Genomic DNA, 22,891 nt, shown 5'->3' with positions numbered 1-22,891 from the left:
AACCTCATGTTAGCTTCACAAGGTGGAGGCTATTACATGCAAGAACTGAGGCAGGGGAAGGTAACTCAGTCCCTGGGTCAGGGGCAGAACCAGCATTTGAATCTAGGCATTTTGAGTCTGAACCCGCGAGCTTAAACGCGAGGGTACATAGCCTCGTGCCACATAGTAGGTATGCAAAAATCGTTATTGAATGAAAAACGGACTAAGTGGCTGGGGGGAGCTCCAGAGCATTTCAGAATGCTGTGGTCAGGGCCAGGTCAGGCAGTGCTGATGGACCAGGGTCCCAGCGTCCAGGCCAGCTCTCCATAAAGGACACTGATTTTAAATGAAACGAACTCGCCTGGCTAGGTTCTTGGAAGATACCTTTTCCTGTCTCGGGATGATTGCATCTGGCCCCATTTCCTCTGAGTCTCTTCTCAAATTTTTTTCCCTCCCCGCTGTGCATGTAGCTCTAATTCCCTTCCCAGGTCCCATTTGGTGGTTACCACTTATGTTCTAAAACGCGCCATTAGGCTTCTGATATATGGCGTGTTCGGTGGGTGGCCATGCTGGCTCTGAGTCACTCAGGGAAAGGAAGAGCCCACTGCCATCTGCCGGGAGCGCCACCTGCTGACAGTGGCTGCCAGTCGGCTTTTTGGGGTTCTGTGGGCCCAGCTAGAGGAGGGTGGGCTGTCCCTCCAGCCTCATGGGCCCTCCAGGGACACAAGCCCAGATTGGGCAGGTCCAGCTAAGGTGTCCGTCCCCACACATAGCTCAAGCACCTGTTTACTCAGCATCATTTACTAAACACTCATGATGCACCAGGAGCTGAGACAGAGAGCTGAAGATGCCTTTCCTACCCTTGCGGGGTGTACCGTGTGTGACTCCGGGCTCGGTCAGGGCTGGTCAGGGTCCGGGAGGGGATCACAGCTGCAGCTGAGTGGTCTGGGGCCATGTGGGCTGCCAAAGGGAGACTGTGTCCTGGCAGCGTGGACCCACGGCCCTCCAGCACCGTGCACTTTTACAAGAGATGGGAATAAGCCGGGGTACAAAAAGCCCCGGTAGTTATTCCAGAAAATTGCTTGGGATCCCTCAAGAATCCTGGAATTTTATCAGTGGAGGGGTCCTTGTAGATTTTTTTCCTGTCTTTTAAGCCAGGCTGACCCATTCAAATACCCACCCCACCCCCCACCCCCCACCCCCGTTAGCCATCCCTAAAATGTGTCCCTCCAGTGGTGGCTAGTGTCTGAGATAGGCCTTCGAGTCCTATTTCCTTCTCCCCATTGGCACTTGACTTGACTTAGGCTCATCTCCCCCTTGCACACAGTAGTGACCATAATGAGCATGGCTGTCTATATTAACTTAATCCTCACAACAATCCTATGAGGTGGGTCCTATCCCCATTTTCCAGACGAGAAAACTGAGGCTCATAGCAGTTGAGTGCCTTGGTAAGGTCACACAGCTAGTAAGCAAGGCATATGGATCTGAGCCCCAAAACTCACACTGTCGCTGACTCAGACTACTTTCCAAACCCGTGAGTCCTTACCCTGACTTGGATCCTCGCCCCCATTCCACTTGCCTGCCAGCAGGTGCACAAAGCTTCCTAAATACATGGGCTACCTGTCCTGCCTCCACCCCAGCGTCTCCCACTGTCCAGAGTGAGGGTCTCTGGCTCCGGGTCCTGGCTCTCAAGAATCTAGCTCTCTTCCAGACCCTCAGCCTGTTCTCCTCCCTCAGGAGGCAAAGGGTGGGGTCCTGACCAAGACCCTCTGGTCCAGTGCCCTGCTCTTGGCCATTTGCTCCAACATCTCAGGTTCTTGTTGGGTGGGGGTGTTCGAGGATGCCCATAGTGTTTACGTAAAAACTTCTAGTGACCAGAAGCTCACCATCACCCAACACAACCCATTTGATTCATCTTTGTTTAACAATTAACATGTATCTATTTTTATTAGGAAAATATTCACATGTATACAAAGTAAATAGAATAACATAATGAACCCCATCCAGATTAAATAATATTAACATTTTGATGTTCTTGTTTCCTTTATACCTCCGCTCCCCTCCATCCCTCATTTAAGGATGATAATAATGATGATAATGATGATTTAACGTTGCCTTTTTGTTGTTGTAAAATGTATGCACGTTGAAATGCACCTGTCTTACCTAAATTGCCCTGACGAATGGATACACATGTGTAACCCACGTCTCTATGATATAGAATATGTCTATCTCCACAGGAAGAGTATTGTTGGACATTTTAATGAAGTTATTTCCCTACAACCAACGGAAACCCTAGATCTATTCTCCACAGCAGGAGGGAATCATACTTCTCCAAATGGTATCCCTTCAAATATTTGCAGATGGCAGCTGTGGTCCTCCTCACGTCTGCTCTTTTCCATCCTACATACCCCCAGTTCCTCTCGCCATGTCTTCTTTTTCTTTGGAGGACGGGGGCCTGGCTGCTAACATTGCTAAACGGAGACTTGATCTCCTCCTTGCCAAATCTCTCCCTGGCCCATTCAACCAGGAGCCATGTTGGTAGGCAGAGGTTTGCTGTGGGAGGTCCGGCCCACCTGCTAAATTTTCTACTTGGAAGACACCTGGCTCATGAGATGGGGCCATACAGGTGTGCTAACTCGATGCAGCCTTGGAACAGCTAAGTTGTGTGCAAATTTATCTTCCCTTATGGAACAAATTGCAGCATTTCTTTTGGTCTTTCTCTTTTCATCATTCATTCAATGAACTTCTACTGAGTACCTACGAGAAGCTAGGCTCTGCATAGCGCACGGGGAGAAATAAGAAAGACACAGTCCCACAGTTTGGGGGTGGAGCAGAGATAGACAAATAAATGGATGCTTTTATGTTGGCATTTATTCGGCATGTGTTGGTTTCCTGCTAAGTCCCTGGGACTAGGGCAGTCACAGGGAATATGGTGGCATGAGGGACGCTCACCCTTGCAGGACCGAGGCACTCACCTACCCAGTGACTGGTGTACTGGCAGCAGACAGCTCTCAGGTCCAGAAATACCCGCTCTGGGGACTGTCCTCTAGTGCACAGAGGTACCTTACTCAGGGTTCTGTCCTCTCCCCAGGAGTGGCCCAAAGCCAATGAGGGAGTAACAGCTGGCCCTTTGCCTTGCTTCAAAACAACCCTGGAGGGCCACCCCAGCTCCAGGGCTCCTCATGGGCCGGGGGCTCCTTCCTTTGCTCCCTTATGAGTGTGGTCTGTGCGTGCAGATCCTGAGAACACCTGTTCCCATGATGAACCTCCTGCATGCAAAACTCCGTGTCCTGTCAGCTCCCCAGTGAACCCAGAAAGTGAGCGGAGCCAGACAGCCACAGCTCACAGTCCAGCATGGAGAGACAAGCATCAGCCAAACGTTTACACAAATGCACAAGTAATCAGGGCTTGAAGGGAAAGTACAGACTACATGAAGAGGGTCCTTTCCTCAGACCCGACCCTAGTTTGGAAAAGCCAACGGAAGTCTAGAGTTCAAGTAGGAGTTAGCAGACCACCTAGTGTGATGGAAATGGAGGTGACACTGAGGGCAGTCCAAGTCCTGAGGGGGACACCTAACCCATTCTGAAGAGGAGGGTGGGCAGTCAGGAAGGGCTTTCAGGAGGAGGTGGTGCCAGGCTGAGACACAGAGAATGAGTAAGAGTTATCTGGGTAAAAGGGGGGTTCCTAAGCAGAACAGTCAGCATGTCTGCCAGCAGAGGCATGAAGTTACTTGAGGAAGGATGTAGTTGGGCAGAGATGCTCAGGGGGTACAAGAGGGGAGGCTAGAAGCAGCTGCATGGGGGCCCAGGGCATCGGCATCCTTGTATCAGCCCAATCAAGGGGTTTGCAGCCGTGAAACAGTTTAAGTAGGGCATCTGCTTTCAAGCAAGATCCCATGGCCACTATGTGGGAGATGAATGAGGGGAAAGTAGTCGGGGGCAGGAGGACCACCCCTGGGAGGAGGCTGGAGGCTGGGGCAGGTAACAGGAAGACATGAGTAGCATCACCCTGACACTCGGCTAATGCTAGGGGTTGAGTGGAAGAAATTAGTTGGAGGGATGTTCTCGAGGTAGGACCTGCAATACTTAAACCTGCAGAAAACTGCTAACCTGCCCCTCGTTTCTCCGGTTTCGGGAAACAGGGTTGTGGAACTTCAGCTAGACTTTGGGGATTCAGCCAAGACACCACCGGGACACCCTACAGAGCCACAAGGCATCCCTCCGCCGTGCCCAGCAAGCAACTGGCATTCACCAGGTTTCATGCACCGGCTTGTAATTAGTCTTGTTTATATTCCTGCACGTTGGAACATGCTCAGGTGCAGATCTTAGGTTTTGCTCCATTGCTGAGAAATAGGAGCATGTATTTTTGGTGTCTGTTACATAGTGGGATGCACGGAGGATTCTTCATCTCATAGATGGGGAGACCCTGCTCTGCTTCTGACTCCCTGCAGGACCTTGGGTGCGTGGTTTTAGCTTCTTGTGGATTCTGTTGCTTCTTCCCTAACAACGATAGTAATAAAAGCAGAGTTGCCAGGAGGTTTGAATGGGAACATGACATAAACCCATGAAGGTAGCAGGAATTCAGTCTTAATTATCCCTCTAGGGGAGATCTGCAGCTATTATCAGGAACCTCCCAAAGGACTCACCAAACAAATGCTCACCCCCCTCCCCAAACCCCAGGAGAACAGTTGACAGAAATGAAGACACAGCAAAGCCTAAGGAACCAACCTTTCATCCTGCCAACAGCTCTTGAGAATTCACTCTGGGTCAGCACACCCGTCATGTCATTGGGTGTCCATGGCATCTCTGTGAAGCCGGTGTGGCCCGTCCACTTGATATGTGGGAAAGCAGAGCCATGGAACTAGAAGCTGGAAGTGCCTGGAGTTTATTGCCTGAGAGGAATTTTTATTCCCATTCTTCAGATGAGGAATCAGAGGGTCAGAGTAAATAAGTAACTGGCCCAAAGTCACATGTCTCAGGACTGGCAGAACGGAGCTCCACCTGTGGATCTGCCCCAGTAAACAGCCTGTATGTGATCTTTCACTACTCCTGCAGGCAACTCACTGATCCATGAGGCCTCTAAAGTAACTCTCCTTCTCTAAGCCTCGGTTTCTTCATCTGAAAATGGAACAACGGTGTCTATTTTGCAAGCTTAGTTTTTTTAGATCCAAAATGTTTATTATCATAATGAAATAAAGTAATAATGTAATAATGAAAAACATGAAAAACCAAGATAATCTACTGAAAAACCATTAGAAACGATCAGAATTTAGTAAATCAGAATCTAGTAGATACACAAAAAAACTATTTCTTACATATCTACGAAGCCAATTAGAAAACATGGGGAAATGATGCTAGTCATAAAATTGATATAAATTAGCAACTATGTTATAATGAATCTAGCAATAAGTATAATAATTATTCCCACTTATTGAATAGTTTTTACTATGTCAGGCACTATGATAAGTGCTTTTATATATATTATCTTCATACTATATATAGTATTGATATTGAATATTTATACTCAATATTCTCCTGGAAGGTAGCTACTATTATTTTTTTTATTATGTTATGTTAATCACCATACATTACCTCATTAGTTTTCGATGTAGTGTTCCATGATTCATTGCTTTATTTTGCAAGTTTATTGTGAGAACCCGTTGTCATGCCACTTTCATCATTGTTTCCACTCCTGTCTTCACCTGCCTCTGTCTCAAGCAGGGCCCCAACTAGGGTGAGGCAAGCAAGGCATCCAGGATGCAAATTTCAGGAGGTGCTCACTCTCAGGTGAATGTGGTGTGAGTGCAGCCCCGGGAAGTGAGGGCCTCCTTGGGTTCCGTGCCCTAGACACCTCATCTGCCCCATCCTCGTGCAGGCCGTGATTTGAAGGTGAGGAGGGGGGGGTGGGGCTGGAGGAGAACAGGGAAGGCAGGTTGCAGGGCATGCTGATGTCCAAGCTGTAGCAAAAAGAAGGCCCTGGTGAAAATACACACAGAGCAACGGGGATGATAGGCTGAAATGAATACTCTGTGGTGGGTCTTATTCCTCAAGAGCTGCATTGTAGACATTGATCAGTAGTGGTCTTACAGCTGCTATACCTCCTGGATGATCTGAAGCTGTTTTATCCCCATTTCTTCCCAGATAGCTCATAAACTACCCGGGGTAGTGGCCATGTCTTATCTTTGTATTCCCGAAACCTAGCAGCGTATTCAGCTTGGAAGAGTTGCTCATTGGATGGCCAATGAACTAAAGAATGTTTTGTCTTCCATTTTGAAAGCCCCTAATCATCTCAGGTCCTTTGGTACTTGGATCATAAGTCAAGGAACTATGATACAATGAAAAACTCCTAGTCCCCTAGGAGTCGAGTCCACCAATCTGCGACATGGGGACCCTAAGAAGCTAGTAAACGCCAGAATTGGGATTTGATTCCAAAGCTTATTCGTGCTCCATTCCACGGCAGGGGCCTAGTCTAAGCCCTTTTGAAGTATGCAAAGTCCTACCTCTGCCTCTGTCACGAGCTAGAGTCCCTTCCACCTCAAGCCCCAAAATTCTGCCCCTCGTATTGCCATCCCGTACCTGCCTGAAACTTCCCCCACATTCAGGAATCGCTGCTTGTTACAGAAACACTGGCACCACTGGGAGAACTTCTGTTCTCCTGGCACAAGGATGGCAAACAGGATTCATCTAATAGACCCATAGTGGCAGCCAGAATTGTTGGACTGAAAGAACAACAGGCCCGGAGAGAAAGAGTGCTGTGATCAATCAGTTATGTCTGCTAGGGACCTACAAAGGAGACTGGCATCGTGCGTGCTGTGTATCTACCAGCCAGGCCTTAATTCCACGTGTCAGGAAAGCGATCTGATTAAACGACCAGAAGCCCTCTGCCTTTGTGAATCTATGATGGCTTTGAACATGCTTTGCTACTAAAATTACGTACTATTCAACCTCCAAGACCAGCCCTTGGGAAGACTAGAAGACAATGACATTCTCTGAGCATTTCCTAGAAAAGCTGAAATATGTTTTCAATGAGAAAACATGAAATCAGTAAGAATATAGCAGTATGAGGATTTTAGTGCCATGTGGGCAGTTACTTATTTGACCTTTTTCTTGATCAGCTTTTAGAATCAGCCTGCCTTGGGATTATTTTCAGTCCTGGCATTAATTGGAACATCTGATTTTCCTCTGCAAACATCATAAACCATCATTTGGTTTTTACTGATGCATCGTTTTCCATGCAGCCCTGTAGAATAATGTGAAATTAACCAGGAACACAACAGAACACATTTCTGGTTTCCTCCTTTCCCCTCCTCATCCCACATCTGCCAAAAAAAAAAAAAAAGCAATTCCCAGCAGGTGTGCAATGAGGCAGGTGCAAGAAGTGACTCATGTGTTATCTCAGGATTGGTCATCCAGGTATAAAACATACTCACAGTGGGAGGTGAAGCCCACCCAAGCCCTGGGAACAGGTGCTAAAAGGGTGAGGGAAAGGTGAAAGTTCAACTGAGCAGAAATATCCAGCAAGGGAGATACAAACTTCTAATACAGAATAGCCATGTAATGTTCCAGAAGAAATCTAATACAGCCTTAGGGAAAACCAAGCAGGTAACATATTCCTGGAAATCCAGCAGGCAGCAGGTAGAAGAGGGCACAGGATTGCAGTCAGAGGATCAGGCAAGCAACTGGAAAAGGAATTTGTAACAGGGACCATGGCCCCAGGTACAGCCTCTGCCAGGTAATTCCATCATCTCGTGCGTAATGAGAACATAGACTCAGAGGTGCCCTGCTCCCCAGAACATCCACATGTGGCAGGATGCAGGGTTGCATCCCAGTGTGTGTGGGCTGCTGTGCCTTGAACACATGCTGCCCTCAGTCTGCCTGGCCTGGGCACCGGGACAGACTGGGACAGCAGGAACCGCGTCAGTAGGGTTAGAAAACAGAGAGTGAGGGCAGCAGAAAAAAAAAAAAAAATGGTAGCAGGACTGTGGACGTTTGCAGCCATACTTTCTCCTTTACCTTTTCCAGGCTTCTTCCTCCTTAAAGTCAGAGAACTCCTCCTGGGTCCTGCTCCCCACATCTGGCGACAGCCAAGGGGATCCTCTTTGCAATCAGCCTTGGCTTCCCAGAAATGTGTTCTTTCGATTTATCCACTTGCCTTGGCCCTGTGACCCTACGTTTGTCTTGGCAACTTGTTGGCAATGGGCGGATCAGAGAGCCAGGCTGGGGGGAGGGCGCTCTGAGACTGACACAGGTGACCTTGGAGAGAACCAGGTGCCAACGCCTCTCGGCCACAGCATCTCTGTCTTAATAATTATCTACTATCTGACAGCTAAGCTCCTTTATTCGTTGTGCACAGTGTCTAGCACAGTAGGTGTTCAACTCGGGATAATCTGACTCCAAAGTCTGTGTTCTTCCACAAATCCTGCCCACATTTGGGTAGAGCCCATGGTTGTCTAGGGTATTTGGTTCCAAGAGAGAGAGCTAGAGTGATGGGCAGGTAGGCAGGGCTCAGCAGGCAGCCAGAAGCCTGGACTGGCACCACTGGTCTTCCTGATAATATCAGCATGGCCCTTCTCAGACCAGGACCCAGTCTAAGGGGTCTACCTCAACCTGCTAAAAACCCTGGTGTCACCCTCACCGTGCCTAGAGAGAATTCTGGAGCCCCCTCCATCACTGCCCTCCAGGCAGCTTTCCTTCTATGCATTTCCACGGCATCTGGCACCTGCGAGGCCGTTCCTAAAGGGGTGACTCATTTCTGTATCTCCGACACCTGAGGCGGTGCCTAGAACACAAGAGGTGGTCTGCAGATGTTCACTACGTGAGTGGATGTGCTGTGCCCTGGGCCCCAGACGGAACAACATCCCAGATTCCATTGCCACAGCAAAATGACTCTGCCCCTCAACTGCTCTAGCCGGACTTAGGCATGATGCAACCCACAAACAGAAACATTCCCTGACTGGGCTGAGGGTTTCCCCCCCACCCCGCCACGGAGCACTTTCAGACCCATTATAGCCCTTTTGATCTTTACAATTCTCCTGAAAGATACTCTTGCCAGCACTTCCAAGATGAAGGATCCAGAGCCAACGAGATGAAATAACCCCCAAATCGGTGCAGAGCCAGCACTGGAAACTGGGGCTGCCTGGTCCCTAATTCCATGCTTGACTTTCCTCTTTCACCCAGACATCTCCCATAAGTGCCTAACTATGTGCTGGGCCTGGAGCCAGGCACTGGGGATCCAGAGATGAAAATGCCAAAACCCCTCCGGCCGGCAGGAGACAAATCGTGGGACCTTAGCAGAGAGAGCAACCTGTCGCTGAATCCCAGTTGAAACTTCCATCTGGCCAGCGTCCAGCCCCCCAACAGCCAAGCCGCAGGTCCAGCTCGAAAGGCCTCTGGTTTCCCCCATCCCACTTCGCAACCTCAAGTCAAGCCCAATAGGGGATTCCCACATGAGCTGTCAGGAGGGATTCATCAGCAGAGGTCTGGCATTTCCAACAACTCTCCAGGTGAGCAGCCAGAGTGCCGTCAAGTCGTCCTCTGTCTCCATGAGTCATCCACCAAGAGCACATTTGCTCACAAAATGTTTGAATCGGAGGAGAACATTCAGAATCACCTATTCCTCCCCTTTGTGCTGTTTTTCCAGCTGACAGATTTGCAGCTGCGTGATGCTCTTTCCTTCTGCACGGCGCGCACACATCGCCTCCTGCACGGTCTAAAGCTCTCTGGACAGTTGCCCGGTGGACAAGACCCCAGCTGCACTCAGGCTCGGAGGGAGAAGGCAGGAGGGCCTCTCAGTGAGACAGGCACAGGAAATGTCACCTCCCAGCAGATGGGTGCAGGGGCAATGACCCGTCTCATACATTCTAATAATGCCAAACGTACTTCTAACAACCCATGCACACAAAAGGGAATGTCAAGTGAACCACTCTTTAGCCGTAGGATCTTGAATGAGATATTTAGCCTCCCAGAGCCTCAGTTTTCTCATGTGCACACCGGGCGGAGTAACGCCGACCTCAGGGGGCTTTGTGAGCTTGAAAGGATAGAAGGGGTATGGAGCAGTCAAAACAGCACTTGACTCGTGGTCAACGCTCAGTGACTGTTCCTTCTTCCCTTCTCCCCAGAAAGTCCCCTCTAAGGAGAATGATCTTAATGATGTCGCAAAAGAGATGATGGCCTCCCGGTTGGGAAGGGGTGACAAGTGGTTGCAAAAGGACCGTGTTCCCCTGGCTCCTTCATTTCCAGCCATAGCCCCGACCACATGGAGTATGCATTGCAAGTGCCTTTAATCTCTTTGTAGGGAAAACACACAGTCGTGGGCAACAGTTCTTGGAAGGAGAGAACTAGTCAGAAATTCCTGTTGCAGGAACGGATGAACAAGCAAGCAGAGATTTTAATAAGATACAGTCCTTGCCTTCAAAGAGCTGACCGTCTCTGGCAGCCTTCCTCTGCATCCCTCCCCCTGCTGTGTTTCATCTTCCAAACACACTAACTGCAACTTCAGGAAACAAAAAGTCGGATTCATTTTGTTTCCTGGAAACCTGGTAACCCATTTAACAGACATTCTCACTTCCCAATGGTATGAAATGTGTTTTAGGAGTTTGAAAGAGACAAGCCAAACAAATAAGACTACACAGTTGGCTTTAATACATGTTCTTTTGAAAACAGCCTAATGAGAAATTCAGTGACTCGCTGAGAGGAAAGCTCAGTCAACTCCGTGGGGGGCAGGTGTGGGGAGGGAAAGGGTGAATTTTGGAGCCGTACAATTTCATTTCCTTCAAGTGTAATAAGCAAGAAGAAACAAGAAACCCACTGCCTAGGAGAAGCCCTAAAGGTCAGGATTAATGAAGGGACTGGAAGGTCCGAAGCTCACAGGCTTAGTTGTGTGCTGGTGAGCGGATGTTTCAACAACCCTTAAGGGGACTTATACATAATTTATTTTCTTAAGTAGATACATGGTATAGAAATGTTGTTTGCACTATTAATTGAGCCAGAAAACTGTGGCTTCATGAGTATCAGCCATTCCTAACCCTTCCCAGCAAGGGCTCCACTTTGCATTTCCCAGACTCTGTAAGGCAGGGGACCCCAGCAGATCACGCCGAGCCTGGATGCTAGCACGCGGGCCAGCAGTGACTGCCAATCTTTCTCATATTCCTGGACGTGATGCCCTGAGAAGGGGGTCCTGGCCATTATCTCCAGCCCCTGGCACGTGCAAGCAGAAGGCTTTAGAGGAAGAGCACAGACCCAAGCCATCAAGCCCAGGTCAGATTTTGGCTCTGTCCCCAAACTAGCTGTGTGACCTGGAGCAGGTCACTTCACCTCTGTGGACTTTAGACTCCCTTATGAAAAAGAGAAGTTTAGATGAGAAGGTGCCTGCCTTTTCCAGGATGCCTCTGCCTCTGAGATATACCTCCCCTACTACCAGGCGGGGGAGCCCTGCGTCAGCAAGCTGCGGTCTCACCGGTTGGCCCGGAGCGGAACAGTTTGGGAGAGAGGTATGGGTTGGAGCTGTAACTGTGAGGGACCGGGGGCAAAGAGCACAGGCTTTGGAACTAGGCAGAGATGGATTTTGCCCTGAGTTCTCCACTAACCAGCTCTGTGACCTGGCTCAGCCCCTCTGGGCCTTGATTTTCTTATCTGTAAAAATGGGGGTGATACTGTACAGATCTGTACTTCTGAAACAAATAATGCGACATACGTTAAGAAAAAAGAAAAAGAAGAAGATAGCAGGAGGGAGTAAGTCAGAGGGGGAGACGAACCATAGAGACGATGGACCCTGAGAAACAAACTGAGGGTTCTAGAGGGGAGGAGGGAGGGGGGATGGGTCAGCCTGGTGATGGGTATTAAAGAGGGCACGTTCTGCGTGGAGCACTGGGTGTTAGGCACAAACGATGAATCATGGAACACTACATCAAAAACTAATGATGTAATGTATGGTGATTAACATAACACTAAAAAATTTTTTAAAAATGGGGGTGATAATACCAACCTCATGGGGCTGTTGCAAATATTAGCAATGGCAGCTCTAAAGTGAATGGCACTCCGGGAGGGTAGCAAACTCTAAGAGTTACAGGAAAGCAGTGAGACCTTCTCCCCATCCCCCCATCCCCACATCCATGTTCCTTTAGTTTAGAATGTGTCAACTTCAGATTGGCGGGATCTTTCCACTTTACCAATAACTGGTTACAATTCAGTTGGAATTCACATGTAGATTTTCAAAGTGGGTGGTATGCATGGAAGCATCTCCCTCTCCTCCAGAACTCCATGGTGCCAGTCATCTCAAGGGCTGCCCAGGGCTTCAGCAACAGGCTTAGCATTATTAAGGAGTAAGCGATCAGTGGCACACGGTGGTCTTCATCTCCTCTAACTACTTCAAGATGAGCTCGGTATTGTAAGGACACAAGCAGAGAGGACAGGAACCCTCAACTTCCCATTCAATTCGTCTCGGCCTCCCTACCCATAACCCAAATGACTAATCTCTCTTCCACTGAAAAGGAGAAACTTAGCAAACCCCCCCCCCCCGCCTTGCATGGATTCATAACTAGTTAAGATGTCTATTATGTAATCCTCCAAACCAACCCACTTATATCCTCTCATTTAAGCTGTCCAACCACACGGCAAGATTACCTTGCTGGGTTTGTCAATGAGGCAATGCCCTGGGGACAGAAAACACCATGTTCGGGGCCGTGGATTTGACAAGTGATAGGGAACTGCCCCAAACTCCCAGGCTTCCTTCCTTGTGACTTCCCTGGTGAAAAAGTCTCACCCACAAGTCCCAGCTCTACTACTTACCTCTTCAGCAGCCTCAGTCTCTTCAACCGTAAAATAGGAAAGTGATCACAAGACGCCTCCACATCCAGGAGCTGGACCATGATTAGGGAAGAGACAACACCTATGGGAATGCCAAGCTGGGCCCTGCAGAGAGTAGAAGCTCAGGAATTGTTAGTTTCCTCCCCTTTGTGGGGCCACTGAGAAGGTTGCCACCGCCATCCGCAGGCGGTCTAAGCTACAATGCACCATGCAAATGTTAGCAATGAAGGTTAATTGCACGGGGCTCATTTTTATCTCAGGATTCCCCCTGCCCGCCCCCCCCTCGCTCCTGGAGATCCAGGTTTGAAATGTGCACCTCTACCTCTTACAAACCAAGCGACTGAGTGCAATTCTAGACTCTTAGCAACCCAGCCGATCCAGCCCTGCCGTCCGCCATGGGGCTGTCAGCCCTTAAAGGGAGAGCAGAGCGATGCCTGGGAGAATGGCAGGTCTGAAGAAGCAGTGAGCTGGGCCTGACAGTCTGGACTTAAATAAATTGTATTTCCTGGCTGGGGACAATAAGACAGACAGTTGAAGCTTGTGTTACACTAACACATCATTATGGCCCCGAAATGGGGAAGGAGAGCTGCATCTTGTTCCAAGTTTGTAGCAAACCTGTGCCGTGTGTAAATAGCCCTCAGGCCTTTGATGTTGAGCAGAGAGGAAAATAATCCTCTCGGAAACACCAGGCAGGAGCCTCGGGCTCCAAAGCACAGTCAGGGAGGCTTATTTCCTCTAATACCTTCATGCAGAAGCCAGCAAAAAAAGCTTAGGTAGAATGAAGTGGGAAGCTGAGAAGGGCCTCAGCAGACAAAGGACGGGGAGGGAGGGTGGGACAAGTGTCAGGCCCAGCTCCTGCCAGAACCAGCAAGGTTGGCCAGCACCGAAGGGCGCCTCCCAGAGGCGGGCAAGGGGATATAGGTTGGCAGCACCTTGGGAGTCCCTTCCTTCATTCAACAAGACAGGCACAGTCCCTACCCTCTCGGGGCTTACAGTCTAGCGAAGACATGTCCAACAAATAACCACATGGATAACCAGCTAGTTACATGCTTAGATATGCACTATAAAGGGAAAAAATGGGAGGTGTGAGGTTGTAAGACAGGACATCCCAATTGAAACAGAGGCTGGGAGCAGGGGCTGGGGGAGAGATTGATACCATGGGCCCCTGCAGGAGCCACCACCTGGGCCCAGGATGAATAGCAGGCCTGGTGATGGGGCAGCCAAGGATGGGGAGTGAGTCTCATCACTGCCACCACAAAGATTTGTCTGCTCCCTCCCCTACAGGGGAGACTTGGATGCATGAGCCTTCGGTGGTGCCGGCCCAGTGTCAATGACCAGCTGAAGGGAGCAAGTCCCAAGAGCTTCCATCTCCTGTTGTAAGTGGGGAAGCTGAGAGGCTGCTATAAAGGAAGTTCAGACTAAACAGGTCCTCACTGCGCAGCCTCAGGCAAGTTGTCTCCTCCCTCCCAGGTCTTTGTTTCCTGCCCCGTGAAGTAAGGCGGGTTGGTGAGATGGTCTACAAGACCCTTCGGAGTTTCCACACCTTGTCATCCCCTTCCGAAGCTCTCGGAGGGTTGATGCCTGCTCTCTACCCCACCCACCCAGCATGTCTGGGATCACAGACACTGGGCTGGGACCACCGTTGACCCGGGAGGTAGAGGTCACAGTCTAACCCCAGCCCACTATTCTGGAGTTCAAATGTGTGTGTGTGTGTGTGTGTGTGTTTGGGGGGGGGGGTTGGGGAGTTGGAATTTGCAGTAATCTGGTGCAAAGCTGAAATGTCCTTTTACTTACGAATCTCCTCATATACATAGGCAATTCATATTATAATCAATTTTGGAGGCAGCAAGCCTATTTAGTGGATCTACAAAGAAAAATTCTATTAGAACACCCAGAAGTCACTCCAGATGTGTTCAATCCCTTGCCAAGGATGTGCTAACTATAAGATTCTCTCATCTGTTCATTACGGTGGTCCCAGAGAACGTCTCTCTGGGGAACAAATTCGCTAGCCAAGTCCAGTTGCTATATACAATGGTGATGATAAAGCTCAGGGTTTTTTTGAAAAATGCTGTTCCAACTGTCCTCCGCCACCATGAAGCTGAGGGAGGAGGGCTTGGCTGTCCCGAAACAGTGAGGCTGGTCAGGGACTGACATTTTATACAGTGAAGAAAACGTGGACTCTGATGTTTTGCTGGTGCTTCGCACGGGTCCTGTAGGCAGGTAGTAGGCCTTGTACTTCTTTGCAATCCCCATAATCCTTGCACAAAGGAGGAGCACATGCCTATGACTATTGATGGGCTGATGGAAAAAGCAAGACACAGAGAAACAGTATAGGGCTCAGAAAGGTCCCAATGACAAAGACGCAGGAGAGCACAACCAGAAAGAGCGTAGGTATTAGACATTCATGGATTTCGTATCTCAACATCTCTACTTAGTAGCTGTGTGACCTTAGGCAAGTCACTTAGCATCTCTGGGCCTTGGTTTCCTCCTCTGCACCATAGGAGCAGCCAAACCCAGAGCAGTCATGGTTGCAAGAGTTAAAGGACGTAACATAGATGAGTGTCTAGCAGAGCGTCGGGCACATTGTAGAAGCTTCTCTTCCTTCCTTCCATCTGGCCCTCAAGGTCTGCATGAGAAAGGCAGCCTCCAGCACTTGCCCCTGCTATTTATCTGCCCCCACACTGAAGGATGGGAGGTGAAAGAGCCCCCCTGTGGCCTCCATGCTGCAGGCAGGGACAGCTCAGTGGAGCATGGCCAAGGAGGGGTCTGGTCCCAAACCTCAGTGGCTGCAGGAACCCAGTACAGTTGGCCTGGCTCTCTTCCGGCCAATTTTGCCAGATATAATTTGGCTTCGGCTCGAGCTTCCAAAGCTGTTATGTAAGCATAATAACCCATAGCATTTGTAGAAAGCTTTTATAGTTTTCAAAGCACGTGTGCACATATTGCCTCAGCTGATCTTCTCAGTAACCTTGAGAAGTAGCTAAGGAAAGGGTGAGAACTCCCATTTTATAGATGGAGAAGTTGAGGCTTGGAGGGCTTATTTGGTTCATGATTAAGGAGTGGCAACATCAAACTTGGACAAAGATCTCTGCATTCCTTGCCCTGGGCTCTTCCCACACCATCACACCATCACACCATCACACCACATCGTTGTAATCATGTAATCATCAAGCAAAAGTGGCCCCAATACCTACTGGGTGCCAGGCAATGTAGTAAGCCCTTGGAATCAGAAGTGAACAGCAAAGTCAAGTTCAGGAGAGAGGTAGGACCAACTCTTTGGGGGCCATGTGATAGCTGCCGTGGTGAAGGAGCAAGGGGAACAGGAAGAGGGGGACATAGCCCAACTTGGTCCAGGGACTCAGGAGCCCCTGGAGGAGACACACCAGTCCAGTCTTGAACAACAGCTAGAGGCTGTCCAGGCAGAAAGAGAAGTGAGAGAAATTACAGGTAACAGAAGCAGCAAATAGAAAGCCAGAAGTATGTGAACCAGCAGGTTGTCTGATCTGACTCCATCCACCCACTCATCACTCACTCATTCATTCATTCATTCAACATATATTTCTGGAGCACCCCCATGTGCCCCCATACTGGTATATGTACCTCAGCAAACAAGCGGATGTAGTCCTTGAATGCATGGAGCTTCCCTTCTAGGGCATTCCCATGGACAGATGGGGAGTGCTAAGATGGAGTGGGCAGAGGGCATCATAGAAGGCTGGGTATGGAGGGCCTAGATATAGCCTATGGGTGCTGGGGATCCCTGACGGATTTTAAGCACAGGATTGGCAAGGTGAGGTTTGCATTTCAGAAAGAGGGAGCCACAGCAAAGTTAGAGGATTTAGAGGATGGGCTGGAGAAGGTGGTCTGGAATGCAGGAGGAGCCCAGCTAAGAAATTGTAGCAGCCCAGACAAGAAATGACTGGGTCCTGAGTTATGGCAGTGCAGTAGAGAAAAGGCAAAATGCATGCAGGATGTAGAGACAGACTTGACAGGCCTTGCTGGCTAATTGGACATGGGAGTGAGGAAGAGGAAGAGTGGACAGCCACTCTGAGGGTCTGGCTCGAACCTCTTGGCAGGTGGTGATGCTATTCCCTGGAACAGGAGTGCAGGAGAACCATCCAGTGGGGCGGGAAGCTGAGGAAGTTTGTTCCCACTGGGAGTCGCTGCGTGTCAGGGGACTCTGGGTCCCCCTGAAGTCACACTTATCAGGCATTGGGATCAGTGAGTCTGGAGCCCAGGAGAGAGCTTGGGGCTGGAGGTGCAGATTGGCTTACAGATGATGTTCAACATTTGGAAGTGGACAGGACCACCCGGGCTGGGGCGGTGCCCGGAGGGAAAAGACACCAGATCCTATTGCAACAAACCCCAAAGTGTGTCCAGATTTTTCTTTGATGTCAGAATCCCGCTTGGCAAAAGTCAGGCCATTAGCCACAGTGAGGAATCATCGGTCCTCAAGAGGGCTTGACTGGGACAGGCCGTGGGGACTCTGGCCTGATGTCACGCTTCTCGGGTCTCACCAGTCTCTAGTCTGAAGTCACTCATGGGCTTCTCTCCCTCTCCTCTCTCCTTCAGGTGTTTACAAAATATGGAAAATGTTATATGTTTAACTCAGGCGAGGATGGCAAACCTCTGCTCACCACAGTCAAGGGCGGGACAGGCAACGGCCTGGAGATCATGCTGGACATTCAGCAAGATGAGTACCTGCCCATCTGGGGAGAGACAGGTGAGCTGGGCCCAGGGACTGGGGCTGTGGGTGATGGCGGAGGGGTACAGGACTCCGGAAGACTGGTTTGCTTCAGGCGGGCTGTCTTGACCAAGACTATGAAGGACGGCTCTCTATCAGTGGGACGGCAACATGCCAGTGAAGAGTAAGGATGTCCCTCCATGGACTGTGACGCTCTGGGCTTCCTCAGATTTCAGGAGATGGGAGAGGGGCAGATGACAGGAGTATTGGAAAGGGAAGGCAGGTAGGCTGAGGGGGGTGTTGGGAAGGAGGCATGGAGGAAGGTATGATTGGGCAGGCAAGTGGCTTGATTTCAGGAGAAAAGGAAGACGGGGACCAGCCCCTTCCTCTTGCAGACATCTTGACTATCCCAACCCAGTCAGGAGGCCCGGCAGAAAGGAACGCTCTCCTCCCCCTGGAGGAAGGTGGAGGAACTTGCTAGGCTGGAAAGCCAAAGGACATGGACTCAGGGGCCTGGCGCCGGGCCTGCCTGAGCCCCTGGGGGGCCTGTGTGTACAGGCCGCTGAGTTCGTTCATGCACACATTTATTCGTGTATTTATTCAGCAAACTATTCATTAGCCATGTGTATACCGCGTCAGGCTTTGCACCCCAGTAAGGACATCAAGATGAAAAAGACCAGGTCCTTGATCACAGACTAGAGGAGGAGACACACAATCACAGTCCAGTGTGACATGAGTGTACCCACCTGAGGACGAGCGTGGCCTCCGCCTGGTGGGGAGGGGGAAAAGCGTTCAGAGAAAGCATCACAGGGCCCCAGGCATTTGAACAGAGTCTTGGGATTATCCTGGTTTATGCAGGTGGGTCCTCACAAGTGGGGTGCAGAAAGATCAGACAGAGGAGAAAGTGAGGGAAACAGAGATTGGAGTGATACAGCCAGTAAGCCTAGGGATGCTGGCAGCTTCTAGAATTCCCCCAGGTGGAGAAAGCACAGAGGTGCCCAAGAGTGGGACATGGATGCCAAGTAGACCCAAAGCGAGAGTAGTATTGTGTTCAGGGTATAACAGGGGGGAGCAGGGCAGGGTGTCAAGGATAGGCCTGGGGAGGGGCTCCATGGGAGGGGGAAAGGGAGAGAAGGTTCCAGCAAGAAGGAGGCCCTCGGCCCTCAGATTGGAGCTGAGGTGGGTAGAGGCCAAGCAGCCCAGCCCCCACCTCTTACAACCCCCACCCCATGATTCCTGGAGCCGGCCCCCCCAATCCTAAAATCTGGCCCTGACCACGCCCAGATGTTCCAGGCTTCTGAAGGCAGCCAATGCTTCTACCCTGGGGATGACTGACTGCAAACACTGAGCTCCCCCCCCACCACCTTCTCCTACCTGTGTCTCTCACTCAAGCTCCCTGTGGGGAGGGGTGAGCATGCCCACTTCCCTCACTGTGTGGTTGCTCCTCCTGCTCCTACAACGGAGAAGTAAAATGGCCACCACACGTGTCACACCAGCAACGCCTTCCAGCGGTTCACTTCAGGCTCCAGGCCATCGGCTGCTTGCCAAGGAGACGCTTAGTTGGCTCCATCCACTTTTCTAAATTCAGTGCCCGTGCCCTCCGGCAAACAGAGGAAGGTCTGGGTTTATGCTGCACTCTGGCATCCCTGAGAGCTGACCAGCAGAGCTTGGCTTTCCAGAACATCCCTGAGACCAGCCTGTGTCCTGGGACCATGGGCATCTGTAGACAACCCTGAGTCCTAGGAGCTGGGTCTTGGTCTCCCAAAAAAGGCTCTGCCTTGCAGACACCAGAACATATTTGCTTATTGAACCACCTGTGGGAAAGAGGAGAAACCGGCAATAAAAATGGGTCCCAAAGACCTCATACCCACAGCCTGACTACAGGTTAGTTATGTCTTTGCACAGTGATATTGGATTTCCTTCCCTGTTACCTCGATTTGGGAGTGAAAGCAAATGTATATATACACACATGAACACACACACACACTCACAAAATGCCAGGCACCCCATCACACCCATCTTCACACAGCACAGCTCCCTGTGGGGTCTGGCCTTGGGTCTGAGCATGGGCCACTGATAGAATGGGCTCCGACCTCAGGGCCTACCCCCTGGGAATCTGCATTCTGCCTCCTGATGCTCTGGATGGATAGAGCAGGAAAGCTCTGAGACCATCTCTCCCAGCCAATCCCCTTGCTCCTTGGTGGAGGGAGAAGTGAGGTCTGGCATGGCAACCTTCTAGACATCATGCTGGAAAGTCATGACCAAGCCAGGGTTGTACTGACCCAAGCTTCCTGACCACCAGTTAGCCCCAGCAGACCATAATCATGCTCGAGGACCTGCTGTTGGCCTAACACTGTGCAGGGCACAGGGAGGGAGAGGACACCAGACAGAGACCCTGCCTTTCAGGAGCTTATCATCTCAGCAGGCAGCCAAAGTGGTGCAAAGAATCCACAAGAGGACAGCCTCACTCCTGCCGGTAGCTTGAGCTATCCCTTATGATCCACCAGCCCTCCTCACTTAAACTGTGGCCTTTGGGGTTGGGTGGTTGGGGAAGGAAGCTGCATGGAGAAGCAGCGGGTGAGAGCAAGGGCAGGGGCCAGAAGAAACTGGTTGGAGGAGAGACTGGTCAGTGCTGCCCAAGAGGACTTTCTGCAGAAATGGAGAAAATGCGCTCTAGCTGCACTGTCCAATACAGTCGCCTCAACGGAGCATTTGAAATGTGGCGCGTGGGAATGAGGAACTGAGTTTTTAATATCACGTCCTTTTGATTAATTTAAATTGCCACGGTAGGGGAGCTGGTGTCTACCACATTAGAGAGCACAGTTTCCGATTGCTCTGGTCGGTTTCTTGGATGTTTGCCTCTGCAGCCAGCTCCCACGTTCTGCTGGGACCATAATATTCTCCAGTCCTGGCCTTCCCCTCACCAAGGCCGTGAGTGGTAGAAAGGGCTCTTTATCACCACTTACTCAGGAGGCTGAGGTTAGGTGACTTCACCCAGGCCACCCCGCCTGATAGCCTGAATCCTTACACCCAGGCTTCCTCGACTGTACCTTTTTTTCCAGGCTGAGAAGTCACTGAGCAATGAGCACCCCTTGGACACTGCAGTCACCTCAAAACCTCTTGTTTCCTGGGCTGGTGAGGAGTGAGCTCTATGTGGGTAGGAGTGAGATATACACACTGCTGAAGGATGAGGGGTGGACTCTGACAGGTGAGGGTTGCTTGTCCCTGAGGCCACCTGAGGAAACATGGCCACATCTTACTGCTTGGTCTTTTCTCCAAAGGACTGTGGGCACCATCAGGCCTAGTCCTGCCATGGTCCTCAAGAGGGAGGCTGCCTTCTGGATCTTCAAGCCCTGTGGCCCCACAGATGCCATCCTGCTTCCTTGGCATTCCCATCTCCTCTCAATTCCCAAGTGTTCGTTGGAGATACCTGGGTGATGATGGAGAAGAGAGGAATTGAAATATGGTGGTTGAGGGAGTAGCCACAGACAGCTTGATGGCAGGCAGTGTAATAGGGACAGGAAAGTTCCATTATAGAGTCAGACCCAAGATGAAATCCCCAGCTCTTCCTTTACTAGCTATGTGACTGAGGACACGTGAATGGGCCTCCATGTCCTCGCGTGTAATAGAGGTCAACTACACAAATAAACCCATCAGTTTTCAGGATGGCTGAAGGAAGCACACGAGAGCTCTCTGCAAACTGTAGACAGTGGAAGGGTGATAATGACAACCATGGGGGGATTGTCAAACTGTTCCAGAGCCAGAGCTTATGCTAAACATTCCAACCCTGTAAAAGAGGTCTTGGAGGAACTCAACATCCGGAAATCTCATTCTGCTCAAAGCAGAGCCTCTGATACACTCTGGCCTTGCCTCATGGACAGCTTCATTGCTCAGGAATTTAAAGGATCAGTGAGGGAACCCCTCCTCTGGGTGTAATGCTGGTGGACAGGAAGGAACTCTGATGCCTGGATGAATTTGAAAAAGGTACCCCCTTTGAGTGGACCCCCAGCTTAGCGAAGAGAGATGACTATGAAAATTATCAAGTGTCCTTTCCTCCAGGCTGACAATGCCCCACACCAGGGTGCCCTCTTGGCCAAACATCCTTATGCAGGGCACCCCGGAACTATGCCATTTTAAAGAAAGCAGGCTCCGTCCCATATGGACCTTGACAGTATGGACCCTATGGAATGAGGATTGGGGATATTACATGTTACAGGAATAGCAAGGATCTGGGAACCCTGCTTAGGCAAAGTGAAACACATTTATTTATTGCAGGGATTCTTGAATACGCTACATCATGAATATCTGAGTAGGAATATTGCATGCAGCATTTATTTCCCAAATGCCTTTGACCATGGAAACCTTTCTCACGGAGGAGCTCACAAAATAGAATGAGGACAGAAAAACTGTCCTAGACCGTAGAAGTGCAGATTTCATGGCCAGCTTTTTCTAAAGGAAATTAAATTGAAGGCAGGTGGGAGGTTGTTAAAAATGAAACTCTGTGTAGATGCCTCTGAGTAACTTCAAAAGATAAAAGAAATAGGCAGTGGGTTATCTAGGTTGCACATGAGAGAAACCAAATTCAAACAAGCTTAGGCACAAAAGGAATTGTATTGCCCCCAGAATCCAAGGTAAGCTTCAACAACCAAACAGTGGGCGAGCGAGGATGCAGCGTCGGAAACAACTGGAACCAAGGGCTTGGGCCCCCTCCAGTCTCTGCTGCTCTCACCTCTCCTCTTTCTGAGTCGCTTTATTCTCTCTCACTACAGACAGGTCTTTTCCACACATATATATTTTTTCACACATGGCTGCAGATATTCTTCGATTTTACACATCCTATCAGCAGCAAGAGACTGTTCTGAGTCTCTCCTGGGTCTCCTATTAAAAAAAAAAAAAAAAACAGGGAAGGAAATCATTGGCCCGTTGGTCAGTTGGGTGCCCACGCCTGGACCAATCAGCAGTGACCAGGGGAGTGAGGTCACTGAAGGACCCAAGAGCCCTGAGGAAGCTGGGTGGATTGCAGCTGGGGAAGGAGTTCCCAAGAGATAGTCCCATGAAGGGGCCATGCTGGGGGAGGTAGGGCTGGGGGTAAGGGTTGGAGATGGGTCACCTCTGAGGAAACCGGAATTGGTGGACGGGGAGCTCTCAAATGACCTCAGATTCTAGACAGATAGGCTCGAAAGTTGGAAAGACCACAGATAAGCCTCCTCCCTTTCTCATCTCCTTTTATCTTTCATTCACCCCATGCAAAACACACTTTTTATTGAATATAATCTGCCTCAATTTCCCCAAATCCTAGTATTTAGAGAAATGAACCTGAGGGGCGCCTGGGTGGCTCGGTCGGTTAAGCGTCCAACTCTTGATTTCGGCTCAAGTCATGATCTCAGGATCTTGAGGTGGAGTCCTGCGTTGGGCTCCGTGCTCAGTG

General features: G+C 50.1%; 1 protein-coding gene across 3 annotated transcripts in view; it reads left to right on the top strand.

Annotated features, from left to right (window-relative positions):
* ASIC2 (acid sensing ion channel subunit 2) overlaps window positions 1-22,891 on the top strand; it is a 1,100,666-nt gene that overhangs the window by 979,793 nt on the left and 97,982 nt on the right. For all 3 annotated transcript variants that reach the window (XM_073879423.1, XM_025851506.2, XM_025851505.2), the window contains exon 2: window positions 17,352-17,502. In XM_073879423.1, coding sequence (XP_073735524.1) covers window positions 17,352-17,502 — 151 coding nt within the window. The remainder of the gene's footprint in view (window positions 1-17,351; window positions 17,503-22,891) is intronic.

The sequence above is a fragment of the Callorhinus ursinus genome, unplaced genomic scaffold, assembly GCF_003265705.2.
Source record: "Callorhinus ursinus isolate GAN/ISIS: 27379988/994484 unplaced genomic scaffold, GSC_fseal_2.0 scaffold34, whole genome shotgun sequence".
NCBI classification, from domain to species: Eukaryota; Metazoa; Chordata; class Mammalia; order Carnivora; family Otariidae; genus Callorhinus; species Callorhinus ursinus.
This window is presented reverse-complemented; position numbering and strand designations above follow the sequence as displayed.